Here is a 14,027-nt window from a genome sequence, read left to right on the forward strand (position 1 = left end):
GGCACGCCCACCAGGGGCAACGCCCTGCCCACCAGGGGGCGATGCTCTGCCGTGACCAGAGCCACTCTAGCGCCTGGGGCAGAGGCCAAGGAGCCATCCTCAGTGCCCGGGCCATCTTTGCTCCGATGGAGCCTTGGCTGCGGGAGGGTAAGAGAGAGACAGAGAGGAAGGAGGGGTGGGGAGTGGAAAAGCAAATGGGCACTTCTCCTATGTGCCCTGGCCGGGAATCAAACCCGGGTCCCCCGCATGCCAGGCCGACGCTCTACCGCTGAGCCAACTGGCCAGGGCTACCCCTCCTTTTCATAAATAATCAATCAACCTTCTGATTTCTAACAACACAGACTTATGCTGATTGTTTTTGAACTTTATACAAATACAATCACAACAGCATGGCTTCCTTTGTACCTGGCTTATTCTGTTCATTATTATGCTTGTGAGATTCATTGTTGCATGTGGCAGGAATTTACTCATTTTGAGTGTTGCCTAGAATTTCATTGTGTGCTTATACTGTACCATATTTTGGTAACATGTAATAACATTGATGGACATTGACTGCTTCTGGTTTGGGGCTACATTGAATATTGTAAACATGAACAGAAATATATATATTGGGATATACCTGGGAGTGGAACTGCTGGACCATATTATATACAAATGTTCAGCGTCATGTATAACTGCTCAACTAGTTCTCCAAAGTGGTTGTACCAATTTACATTACTACCAGTGGCGTATAAGAGTTCTGGTTGTTATACTCACTTACATGCAGCATATCTCTATTTCAATATCTAATCAACATCACAAAATGTAACATGTCCAAAACTAAATTCCTTATCTCCCCCAACAAACATCTTATGAAAGTTGCCCAGACCACAGCCTTCCTATTTCACTCCAGCAGTTGGGCTGCACCAGCTACCTGTCAAGTATCTGTGGCACAGTTTACTAGAACCACTGAAACCAGTTTTGGTTGTAGACAGCTTTGCACAATTTCCCAATCATGTTTTAAAAGCTATTTGTTTTCTTTCATGCAAACAGCAAAATCCAATTCTACACTCCGTCACCTATGGCCTTTACTAAAAGAAAGGAGGGCCCAGCATGTTTCACTGAATGAAATGCCGAGGTCTTTGTAAGAGACTTCCTCCTTTCCCCGCCATCCAACCCTAAAGAATGGGTGTCCGGTTCAACACTTCTACTTCCTCAGCTGCTCCAAGACAAGCCCTTCCTCCCCAGGATCCTGCTGTCACTAGCCAAGTGATTATCAGAAAAAGGTTCCAGCAGATCAGGGCAAACATCCGGCCAGGCATTGAAGCAGCCACTGTCCGAGAATGTCCTAGCAGCTGAATGCACCGACCTGCCCCTGCCACCCCGAGCACGATCCTCTCGGCGGACACCCACCTCCGGCCAGGAAGGAGCGCAGCCAGTAGAAGTCTCGGCGGGCGGCAGGCCCTCCGGCTCCGGCTGCCTGCGGCATCGCGGGAGGAGAGTCGGTGGCAGCCAGCGCCGCCGCCGCAGCCGCCGCCATCACGACCAGGACCGCGTAGGGAGCTTCAGTCGCTAATTTACAGCCCAAGGGAAAGGGCCGTGGCCATTGCTGGCGCTAACAGGGCACTCTCCGCCGCGAGAGAGTGGCGGGCAGCACCTGCGGCCGGCGCAGGCTGATGACGTCCCAGGGGCGGGGTCTGGGCCAGGCCGGAAGCGGGAGTCTCCCGGCCTCTCGGCCTCCGCTCAGCCTGCCTTACACACGTCACCGCAGCCGACTTCTTTTTTCAGGCCTCCCGTGTTTAGACGCAAGAAAAGAATTGTGACCAGCGGGAAGGTCCCTGCAAAACCTACCAACTCAGAAAACTCTCCTCTGTCCATTGACCTACATTGACCATCGATCTATATCCGCCCAACGGATTATATTCTGACTTCCCTAAAATGAACCCTTTCCGGAACTAACCTTTCATTGGGTTCTTGACTCTTTCCGGGAACCTCTGAAATTATACCGTCTTCCACCAATTCAGCTTTGCCTTCTGTTTGTCAATGAACCTCAATTTCTGACCTGTCAATCCCCAATTAAGCTTTCCTTCTAACGGTACTGAAACCGGAAAAGTATCCATGTTTATGCTGCTGAGAAGGGGGGGGGGGGGGGGGTGGTCTGTAACCAGAAACTTTTTTTTTTTTTTTACAGGACAGCGAGTCAGAGAAAGGGCTAGATAGGGACAGACAGACAGGAACGGAGAGAGATGAGAAGCATCAATCATCACATTTTCACTGTGTTGGGCAGATAAAATGTGTTATGCTCACTTTGTTAAAGAGGCCGTTGCCCAGGTGATATTAATGTGTGTTGGGGTGGGCTAAAGGCAGGCAGAATCCTTGTAGCCTGGGGCTTGGTTTTGGGATTAAGCCTTTCCTACCCTTTTTGGTGTAGGGTGGTACAATCCTATCATGCCTCAGAGAAGTGACTTTGTATTAAGAGACTTCCCTATTATGTATATTGGATTAAGGGTTTGGATTTCTACACTATAAAAGGGAGGCAGAACGGGACTCGGCTCTTGGTTCCTGAGGTTAGCATGAGAGAGTAGAGAGAGTAGAGCCAGCAGCTAAAGGAGGCCACGTGGAGGAGGCCAGGAGAAGCAGCCAAGATGGCGGAGTGCTGAGTGAGATGGGGAACTGAGGAGAAGAAGGCTGGTGAGCTAGAAACCTTTGATTCTAGGAAACTCGGATAAGTCAGTGGCTTTGTGAGCACTGAGTGTGACTGGGTTTTGGAGCCCAGTGTGTATTTTTACTTGCCCGCCGGGTGCAAGGTAGGATTAAAGGCTATGGCCCACCAGCTTTTGGCTCCGCTGTTTCTTTACCGACTGTCCGAATCCAATGCGAACCTGCATGTGAATGGCCCCGATGGCGGCTCCTGGCTTTACACACTGCGACACCTTAGTTGTTCATTGATTGCTTTCTCATATGTGCCTTGACCCTGGGCCTTCAGCAGACCAAGTAACCCCTTGCTCAAGCCAGTGACCTTGGGTCTAAGCTGGTAAGCTTTGCTCAAACTAGATGAGCCCACACCCAAGCTGGCGACCTAGGGGTCTCAAACCTGGGTCATCCACATTCCAGTCCGAGGCTCTATCCACTGCACCACCTCGTGGTCAGGCCCCAGATACTATCTTAACACATTATCTCAGCCAACCTCTTTTGTAAGAGGAAGAAAGGGAAAGGTAAAGAGTTCGAAATTTAGATAAAAGTTGCAGTCCAGGGATTCTTCCAGCATTTCTTCATCTGCTGACCAATACTTCTTTATCTGTGTCCTTGTCAGCCCTGTCACATCCTTGGAGCCCCAGGGTTAGATACCATCTTGCTTGTGGATCTCCTGGGCCAGAACACAAAGGTGGATTGCTTGCAGCCTCATCAAATAACATAAGCCCATTCATGTATCCAACTCCTGGAACAAGGCTTTTTACTTAAATTAATCATTAATCCCATTGATTATAACTAAAAGCTAGTATTACTAGAGCCAAATTTCTAACTCTTTAGCTCCCCTATCACTTCCATCTCTTACAAAGAAATGTTGCTAAAGCAGAATATTCTTTTTTTTGGAGCTCTACAAATTACACCAACACTTCTGCTTTGTCAGGCCTTTCTGAATCTGTGCCTTCTGCTTAACTCTCAAATTCCACTGAGCTCTACTCCCCACTAATCCCAACTCTCTGCCCTACACTCTTAGAAGCTCCTGCACAGCCTGTGATGGTGCAGTGGACAAAATGATGTGAAATGCAGACATCTGTTCCAAACCCCGGCCTTGCCCCGTCAAGGCACATACCAGAGCAACTATGGATTGATGCTTCCTGCTCCTCACCTCACCTTCCTCTATCTTCTAAGATTAATAAATAAAATATTTTAAAAGAAAAGAGCCTGACCAGGTGGTGGCACAATGGATAGAGCATTGGACTAGGACACACACGGAGGACCCAAGTTCAAAACCCCAAGGTCACCACCTTAAGCACGGGTTCATCCGGCTTGAGAATGAGGTCACTGGCTTGAGCACGAAATTGTGGACATGACCCCATGGTCACTGGCTTGAGTGCAAAGGTCGCTGGTGCCTGGCCTGTGGTTGTGCAGTGGATAGGGCGTTGACCTGAAAATGCTGAGGTTGCCTGTTCAAGGCCCTGAGCTTACCTGGTCAAGGCACATATGGGAGTTGATGCTTCCTGCTCTTTCCCCCTCGTGTCTCCCTTCTCTCTCTCTCTCCTCTCTCAAATGAATAAATAAAATCTTAAAAAAAAAACAAAAAACAAAGGTCGCTGGCTTGAAGCCCAAGGTCACTGGCTTGAGTCTAAGGTCGCTGATTTGAGAACAGGGTCACTTGCTTTGCTGTAACCCCCCCACCCCCCATCAAGGTACATATGAGAAAGCAGTCGATTAACAACTAAGGAGTCACAACAAAGACTTGATGTTTCTCATCTCTCTCCCTTCCTGTCTGTCCCTATCTGTCCCTCTCTCTGTCTCTCTTTAGTCTGTCACACACACACAAAAAAGACACTCTCAGTTTCTTCTCCATGGCCTACTGTATTCCAAGAGCAATTGCTATTTCTTTTTCTTTTTTTTAAAGACTTTTAAAACATCTTAGCCAACCTCCTACTTTTAAATACCTTCTATATGTTGATGACTCCCAGTCTTCAGCTGTTCCCACTTATCTCCAACTATATTGATTCATATTTTCTTTTCTTAATTTTTTTCTTTTCTTTTTTTTTTTTTTTTTTGACAGAGATAGGGAGAGAGTCAGAGAGAGGGACAGATCAGGACAGACAGACAGGAAGGGGGAGAAATGAGAAGCATCAATTCTTTGTTGCAGCATCTTAGTGTTCACTGATTGCTTTCCCATATGTGCCTTGAACAGGGGTGGGGCTGTAGCAGAGCCAGTGACGCCTTGCTCAAGCCAGCAACCTTTGGCTCAAGCCAGCGACCATGGGGTTCAAACCTGGGTCCCCCGCGTCCCAGTCTGATGCTCTATCCACTGTACCACTGCTTGGTCAGGCTTTTTTTTTTTTTAATGTATTGATTTTAGCGAAAGAAGGAGGGGGCAGCAAAAGGAAGAGAGACAGGAACCTCAATTTGTTTTTGTATATCCCCTGACCAGGGACTGAACCCAGCAACCTCTGCACTTCAGGATGATGCTCTAACCAACAGAGCTAAGCAGTCAGATCTGACTTATATTTTAAATATCTCCACATATATATCTAATTGGTATCCATTTATTGTATCCGAAACTAAATTTCTCACTTTCCTTTGCAAATATGCTAGTCTTGCAGCCTTCCTTCATTCTTTTAAATAGCAGCTTCATCCTCAGTTCATAAATCTTGGATTAATTAATTTTCTGAGTAGTATCCAGCCTAGTCAGGCTCACTTAGAAGTTTTGACATTTAAGAATACTTGCTTGAAGCCAGGATCTCTAAATTAACAGCCTACTCATCTTTTGAAGTCCCAGTTAGTTCTGGAGGAGGACAATGATATCAGTCCAAATAAGGAAACAAGAGGAAAGCGCCAAGCAGATATACTAAGGATCTCTGCTGCTTCACAGCTTTTAGTGGAGAAATTGGCTGATGGCCTTACTTCATGATAAATCACCTCCTCTCTTTCTTTACTTTTGTTTTTCTCCACTGTTCAAGAACATTTTTTTAAATTATTATTATTGCAGAGAAAGAGACAGAGAGGGGGACAGACAGGAGGGGAGAGAGATGAGAAGCATCAACTCTTTGTTGCAGCACTTTAGTTGTTCATTCATTGCATTCTCATATGTGCCTTGACTGGGGGGAGGGGCTACAACACAGCAAGTGACCCCTTGCTCAAGGCAGTGACCTTGGGCTTCAAGCTAGCGACCAAGGGATCATGTCTATGATCCCGTGTTCAAGCTGGATGAGACTACGCTCAAGGTGTCGACCTTGGGTTTCGAACCTTGGTCATCTGCATCCCAGTCCAATGCTCTATCCACTGTACCACCGACTGCTCAAGTGAACATCTTTTTTTTTTTTTATAATTTTATTTTTTTAATGCGGCGACATCAATAAATTAGGATACAAATATTCAAAGATAACATGTCAAAAATATGGAACGCTTCACGAATTTGCGTGTCATCCTTGCGCAGGGGCCATGCTAATCTTCTCTGTATCGTTCCAATTTTAGTATATGTGCTGCCAAAGCAAGCACACATCTTCTTTTTTTATATGATTTTTTTTTAGATTTTATTTATTGATTTTGTGTGTGTGTGTGTGTGTGATATAAAGAGAGGAACAGATAAGCACAGACAGACAGGAAGGGAGAGAAATGAGAAGTATCAATTCTATGTTGCAGCACCTTAGTTGTTCACTGATTGCTCTCTCATATGTGCCTTGACAGGGGTGGGGGAGTACAGCAGACTGAGTGACCCCTTGCTCAAGCCAGCGACCCTGGGCTCAAGCTGGTGACCTGTGCTCAAACCAGATGAGCCCGTGCTCAAGCTGGCGACCTCAAGGTCTCCAACCTGGGTCCTCTGCATCCCAGTCCGATGCTCTATCCACTGTGCCACTGGCTATTTATTGATTTTTGAAGAGAGGGGGGAGAGAGAGAGAGAGAGAGAGAAAGAGAGGGAGAGTGAGAAAGAAGGTGGAGAAGTGGGAAGCATCTACTTGTAGTATGTAGTTGTTTTCTGTCTCTGCCTTGACCGCGCAAGCCCAGGGATACGAACCAGTGACCTTAGCGTTCCACTGCACCACCACAGGTCAAGCTGTCTAAGACTATCTTGATTTTTGTTGTTATTACTGGACAACTTCTTTTGATTTTCATACCAGAGTCTCAGAATATCAGGACTTGTGGTTTCAGATGGATTTTTGCTCTTTTTTGTTTATTTTTCACTGATTTGAGAGACAGAGGAATGGAGAGAGAGAAATATAAGTTTGTTATTCTATTTATTTATGCATTCATTTGTTGGTTCTTATATGTGCTCTGACCAACAATGGAGCCTGCCACTGTGGTCTATCAGGACTACTGTCTAATAAACTGAGCTAACAGCACAGAGCTCATATTTTTAATTGTAAAAATTGTAGCAGTAGAAATATTTTTGTTTGAGCTAATTGGTTTTTTACTAGGAAGCTGGGTTTTTTGTATGTTTTTCTTTTCTTACAGAGACAGAGAGTCAGAGAGAGAGATAGACAAACAGGAACGGAGAGAGATAAGAAGCATCAATCGTTAGTTTTTTGTTGCAACACCTTAGTTGTTCATTGATTGCTTTCTCATATGTGCCTTGACCGCACGTGGGGCTACAGCAGACTGAGTAACCCCTTGCTCAAGCCAGCGACCTTGGGTCCAAGCTGGTGAGCTTTGCTCAAACCAAATGAGCCTGCGGGGTTCAAGGCAGAGACAGAAAACAACTATATACTACAAGTAGATGCTTCCCACTTCTCCACCTTCTTTCTCACTCTCCCTCTCTTTCTCTCTCTTTCTCTCTCTCTCAAAACAGATGGCGACCTCAGAGTCTCGAACATGGGTCCTCTGCATCCAAGTTTGACACTCTATCCACTGCGCCACCGCCTGGTCAGGCACTAGGAAAAGTTTTATAAGGTAACAAAATCATCCCTGGGAGCAATGAACAACTAAAGTGTTATAATAAGAGTTCATATTTTTAATTGTAAAAATTGTAGCTTATGGTAAAAGAGGTCAGTGTCTTTAAGGATTTGATCACAACCTAGAAAGTGTTACCATACTCTGTCATTCAAAGTTGAAGAATACAAAACCTTCCAGGGATCAAGTGGGTCACTTACACTGCCAAATGTGTAAGACAATAAAGGGAGCTACTAGACTGAAGAACTATCTATCCTGTTCAGGTGACCAGTCAATGGATAGGGAATAGGACTGGGATGCAGAGGACCCAAACCCCCAGGTCGCCAGCTTGAGCGCAGGCTCACCAGCTTGAATGCAGGGTCCCTAGCTTGAGCCCAAAAGTCTCTGGCTTAAAGTCCAAGGTCACTGACTTGAGCCCATGCTCACCAGCTTTAAGCAAGGGATCACTCACTCTGCTGTAGCCCCCTCCTCCATCAAGACACATATGAGAAAGCAATCAATGAACAACTAAGGTGTCACAACAAAGAATTGATGCTTCTTGCCTGACCTGTGGTGGCGCAGTGGCTAAAGCGTCGACCTGGGAATGCTGAGGTCGCCGGTTCGAAACCCTGGGCTTGCCCGGTCAAGGCACATATGGGAGTTGATGCTTCCAGCTCCTCCCCCCTTCTCTCTCTCTGTCTCTCCTCTCTCTCTGTCTCTGTCTCTCCCTCTCCTCTCTAAAATGAATAAATAAATAAATAAATTATAAAAAAAAAATAATTGATGCTTCTCATCTTTCTCCCTTCCTATCTGTCTCTGAAGGATCTAATTTGAGATAGTCTGGAGCTCAAAAATGACCTTTAGGCTAAAGAGAAAACTTGGAAGTTTGGAGCATTTAGGTCGCTACTTAGACCGTGTTTATTTAGAGAGCAGAGTATAAATTATAAAGATGGTTCTCAATCAACAGTAACAATTATTATTCACACAGGAGCAATAATAACACTGGTAGATTTTCTTAGTGTTTTTCTCCCAGAAGGTAACATTTTAGAGATATCATCCAATTGCTTCTGTCAATCAATATTGGGCCTGTCAGCAATATTTATTGAGAGTATTACAGTATAAGGTCCTTTAGAAATATAAGACAACGCTAATAAATACAGATGCTAAAATACTAAACAAAATATTAATACTAGCAAATCGAATACAACAACACATTAAAGAAATGATACATGCATGACTTCTGGTGGAGCAGTGGATAAAGCATCAACCTAGGAACACTGAGGTTGCTGGTTCAAAACCCTGCACTTGTCTGGTCAAGGCATATATGGGAGTTGATGCTTCCTGCTCCTCCTCCTCCTCCTCTCTCTCTCTCCCTCCTCTCTAAAAATGAATAAATTAAAAAAAAATTGAGAGAAAAAAAATGATACATCATGATCAAATGGGATTCATCCCAGAATTACAAGGATGGTTCAACATACGTAAAACAGTTAACAGTTAATGTAATACACCATATCAACAAAAAAAGGAACAAAAACCACATGATCTTATCAATAGATGCAGTAAAGGCATTCAATAAAATACAATACAATTTTATGTTTAAAACACTCAACAAAATGGGTATAGAAGGAAAATATCTCAACATAATAAAGGCTATATATGAGAAACCATCAGCTAACATCATATTAAATGCCATAAAACTGAGGACTTTTCTCCTTAAATCAAGAACAAGACAGATATGTCCACTCTCTCCACTCTTATTTAATATGGTGCTGGAAGTTCTAGCCAGAGCAATCAGACAAGAAAAAGAAATAAAAGGCATTCATATTGGAAAAGAATTAAAGGTTTCACTTTTTGCAGATGATAAGATCCTATACATCGAAAACCCCAAAGACTCCACAGAAAGACTACTAGAAACAATAAGCCAATACAGTAAGGTCACAGGATACAAAATTAATATACAAAAGTCCATTGCCTTCCTATATGCCAACAATGAAACATCAGAAAACGAACTCAAAAAAATAATACCCTTCATGGTTGCAACAACAAAAAAATAAAATACCTAGGAATAAACATAACAAAGAATGTAAAGGACCTGTGTAATGAAAAATACAAAGCATTGTTAAGGGAAATCAAAAAAGATACAATGAAATGGAAAAATATTCCTTGTTCTTGGATAGGAAGAATAAATATAGTCAAAATGACCTCATTACCCAAAGCAATATACAAATTCAATGCAATTCCCATCAAAATTCCAATGGCATTTTTTAAAGAAATGGAACAAAAAGTCATCAGATTTATATGGAACTATAAAAAACCCCGAATAGCCAGAGCAATCCTAAGGAAAAAGAATGAAGTTGGGGGCATTACAATACCGACTTCAAATTATATTATAGAGCCACAACAATCAAAACAGCATGGTATTGGCAGAAAAATAGACACTCAGACCAATGGAACAGAATAGAAAGCCCAGAAATAAAACCACATATATTTGGTCAAATAATTTTTGATAAAAGGGCCAACAACACAAAACGGAGAAAAGAAAGCCTCTTCAACAAATCATGCTGGGAAAACTGGAAAGCCACATGCAAAAGGATAAAACTCAACTACAGTTTGTCGCCTTGTACTAAAATTAATTCAAAATGGATCAAAGACCTAAATATAAGACCTGAAACGGCCTGACCTGTGGTGGCGCAGTGGATAAACATCGACCTGGAATGCTGAGGTCACTGGTTTGAAACCCTGGGCTTGCCGGGTCAAGGCACATATGGGAGTTGATGCTTCCTGCTCTTCCTTCCTCTCTCAATCTTTCTCTGTTCTTCTCTCTCATCTCTAAAATGAATAAATAATGTCTTTAAAAAATATTTTTAAAAATATTTTTAGCCTGACCAGGCGGTGGCGCAGTGGATAGAGCATCGGACTAGGATGTGAAGGACCCAGGTTCGAGACCCCAAGGTAGCCAGCTTGAGCACGGGCTCATCTGGTTTGAGCAAAAGTTCACCAGCTTCAACCTGCAGTAAAGGCACATATGAGAAAGCAATCAATGAACAACTAAGGTGTTGCAACGAGCAACGAAAAACTAATGATTGATGCTTCTCATCTCTCCTTTCCTGTCTGTCCCTGTCTATCCCTCTCTCTGACTCTCTCTCTCTGCCTTTGAAAAAAAAAATTAAAAAAAAAAAGACTTGAGGCCTGACCTGTGGTGGTGCAGTGGATAAAGCATCGACCTGGAAATGCTGAGGTTGCCAGTTCAAAACCCTGGGCTTGCCTGGTCAAGACACATATGGGAGTTGATGCTTCCAGCTCCTCCCCCTCTTCCCTCTCTCTGTCTCTCCTCTCTCTCTCTCTCTCTCTCTCTCTCTCTCTCTCTCTGTCTCTCCCTCTCTTCTCTAAAATGAATAAATAATAAAAAAAGACTTGAAACAATAAAGTACATAGAAGAAAACATAGGTACTAAACTTATGGACCTTGGTTATAAAGAGCACTTTATTATTTGACTCCAAAGGCAAGGGAAGTGAAGGCAAAGATAAATGAATAGGACCACATCAGACTAAGAAATTTTTGCACTTGCCTGACCTGTGGTGGCACAGTGGATAAAGTGTCGACCTGGAAATACTGAGGTCGCTGGTTCGAAACCCTGGGCTTGCCTGGTCAAGGCACATATGGGAGTTGATGCTTCCAGCTCCTCCCCCCTTCTCTCTCTCTCTCTCTCTCTCTCTCTCTCTCTCTCTCCTCTCTAAAAATAAAAAAAATAAAAATAAATAAAATTTTTGCACAGCAAGAGAAACCGACAACAAAACAAACAGACAAAAACAAACAAACTAACAGACAGCCAACTAAATGGGAGATGATATTTTCAAACAACAGCTTAGATAAGGGCCTAATATCCAAAATATACAAAGAACTCATAAAACTCGACAACAAACAAACAATCCAATAAAAAAATGTGAAGAGGACATGAACAGACACTTCTCCCAGGAAGAAAGACAAATGGCCAACAGATATATGAAAAGATGCTCATCTTCATTAACTATTAGAGAAATGCAAATCAAAACTACAATGAGATATCTCCTCACACCTGTTAGATTAGCTATTATCAACAAGACAGGTAATAAGTGTTGGAGAGGCTGTGGAAAAAAGGAACCCTCATCCACTGTTGGTGGGAATGTAAAGTAGTACAACCATTATGGAAGAAAGTATGGTGGTACCTCAAAAAAACTAAAAATAGAACTACCATATGACCCAGCAATCCCTCTACTGGTATATACCCCCAAAACCCAAAACCATTGGTATGTAAAGACACATGTAGCCCCATATTTATTGCAGCATTGTTCACAGTGGCCAAGACATGGAAACAACCAAAAAGCCCTTCAATAGATGACTGGATAAAGAATTGTGGTACATATATACTATGGAATGCTACTCAGCCATAAGAAATGATGACATTGGATCATTTACAACAACATGGATGGACCTTGATAACATTATATTGAGTGAAATAAGTAAATCAGAAAATACTAAGAACTATATGATTCCATACATAGGTGGGACATAAAAAATGAGACTCAGAGACATGGACAAGAGTGTGGTGGTTATAGGACGGGGGGAGTGAGGGGAGGGCAGGAGCACAAAGAAAACACAGTTTTTCCCAACCTTTTTTGTGCCATGCCCCACCTTAACCTTTCTAAAATTTTTATGTCCCCCCCTATGTAACATACATAATTTTTAACATTAAAAAATTGATTTGTTCACTTAATAAACATAAATGATAGGTTCTAGGAAGAAATCACTATGAAATTGTTAACAAAACACAGCAAGTAAAATTTCAAAACATATAATGAAAAACAGAAATTTAAATTCCAAATAATTTTAATACAGATTTTTCTATATTAATTTATTATTTTAATTTAGTGTGATCCTTGCGCTTGATGCTTGCTGCACAGAGATTTTATATTAGGTTCCAATTTGGTTAGCTTTAGTCTCAAGTCTCCACGTTGTGTTATATCCAGCCGATTTCTTTTTTTTACCAGTAAATCATTTACAGCACTAAATCCACATTCAGCTAAAAATGAAGATGGAAACGGTAGCAATAGTTTTCTTGCACATTTGGTTGAATTCGGGAATTTGATTTCTGTTTCCTCACAAAGCCATGCCATCGCTCCTTTGATATTAAATAAAGCTTTAACTGACTCATCATTTTGCAATTCTGCGAGTTCTTCTTGATACTGCATATTTGATATATCAGACAAATCCACTAACATTGACTGCATCATCCATGTTGGGAAATCATTTTGTTTTAAATCAGAAAATCTTTCTTTTAAATCAGCCGATAGAATATTCAAATGATTGACAATAACAAGTAAAGCGGTATCAGTTACTTCACATTTTTGGAGCCAATGAAACTGTTTAAAGTTTTTGTTGTTAATATGTTTCTGACATAACTCAATATTGGTAATGAAACCAAATATCTTTGCTTTTGCATCGACAAGAGTTTTATTTGTTCCTTGAAGTTGCTTATTTAATATATTTAGTTTTTCAAAGATATCGGCTAAATAACTCACAAATGCTTTATCATCTATTGTTAACAGATACTTCATTTCAGGTTTGTCGCTTAAAAAATCACTAAGAGGCCCTGGCCGGTTTGCTCAGCGGTAGAGCGTTGGCCTAGCGTGCGGGGGACCCAGGTTCGATTCCCGGCCAGGGCACACAGGAGAGGCACCTTTTTGCTTCTCCACCCTCCCTCCTTCCTCTCTGTCTCTCTCTTCCCCTCCTGCTGCCAAGGTTCCATTGGAGCAAAGATGGCCCAGGCGCTGGGGATGGCTCCTTCGCCTCTGCCCCAGGCGCTAGAATGGCTCTGGTCATGGCAGGGCGACGCCCCGGAGGGGCAGAGCATCGCCCCCTGGTGGGCAGAGCGTTGCCCCTGGTGGGCGTGCCGGGTGGATCCCGGTAGGGCGCATGCGGGAGTCTGTCTGACTGTCTCTCCCCGTTTCCAGCTTCAGAAAAATACAAAAAAAAAAAAAAATCACTAAGAGTATCAAACAGTTCCATAAATCTTTTCAAACAGTTTCCTTTAGATAGCCATCTTACTTCAGTATGAAGTAAAAGTCTCACATGGTCTTCATTTTGTTCTTCACAAAACAGCTTGAAAAGACGCTCACATTTGGCACTAGCTTTAATAGCATTAACACACTTTATTACTGTATGTAATACTTCATTCAGAATAGGCGAGATGTTTTTAGCTACCAAGCTTTCCCTATGAATAACACAATGCATAAGAATCATTTCTGGATTCTCATCTTTCATCAATTTTAAGCAGCCATTTTTCTTGCCCATCATATTGGGAGCACCATCTGCAGCACAAGATGTTATATTTTTCATTGGTATATCATTGACATCTAAGTAGTTTTTTAGCTTATTATATATATCTTTGGAGGTAGTGGTGCTTTCTAATCTTTTACAGAACAACATTTCTTCAGCAAAAT

At 42.5% G+C, this 14,027-nt stretch overlaps 1 protein-coding gene and 1 non-coding gene across 3 annotated transcripts in view; both read right to left on the reverse strand.

Moving 5' to 3' along the window:
* Nucleotides 1–1,668, reverse strand: part of SLC25A16 (solute carrier family 25 member 16) — a 43,331-nt gene extending 41,663 nt beyond the window's left edge. The window contains exon 1 of one of the 2 annotated variants that reach the window (XM_066348979.1): nucleotides 1,393–1,668. In XM_066348979.1, coding sequence (XP_066205076.1) covers nucleotides 1,393–1,519 — 127 coding nt within the window. In that variant the 5' untranslated portion in view covers nucleotides 1,520–1,668. The remainder of the gene's footprint in view (nucleotides 1–1,392) is intronic. The other variant, XM_066348978.1, reaches the window with a different exon arrangement.
* A 4,405-nt stretch (nucleotides 1,669–6,073) lies between these two features.
* LOC136381590 (U6 spliceosomal RNA) lies at nucleotides 6,074–6,180 on the reverse strand. Its single transcript, XR_010747083.1, has one exon. It is a non-coding gene; the product is annotated as a U6 spliceosomal RNA (small nuclear RNA).
* Nucleotides 6,181–14,027: the final 7,847 nt, after the last annotated feature.

The sequence above is a fragment of the Saccopteryx leptura genome, chromosome 9 (assembly GCF_036850995.1).
Source record: "Saccopteryx leptura isolate mSacLep1 chromosome 9, mSacLep1_pri_phased_curated, whole genome shotgun sequence".
Lineage (NCBI taxonomy): Eukaryota > Metazoa > Chordata > Mammalia > Chiroptera > Emballonuridae > Saccopteryx > Saccopteryx leptura.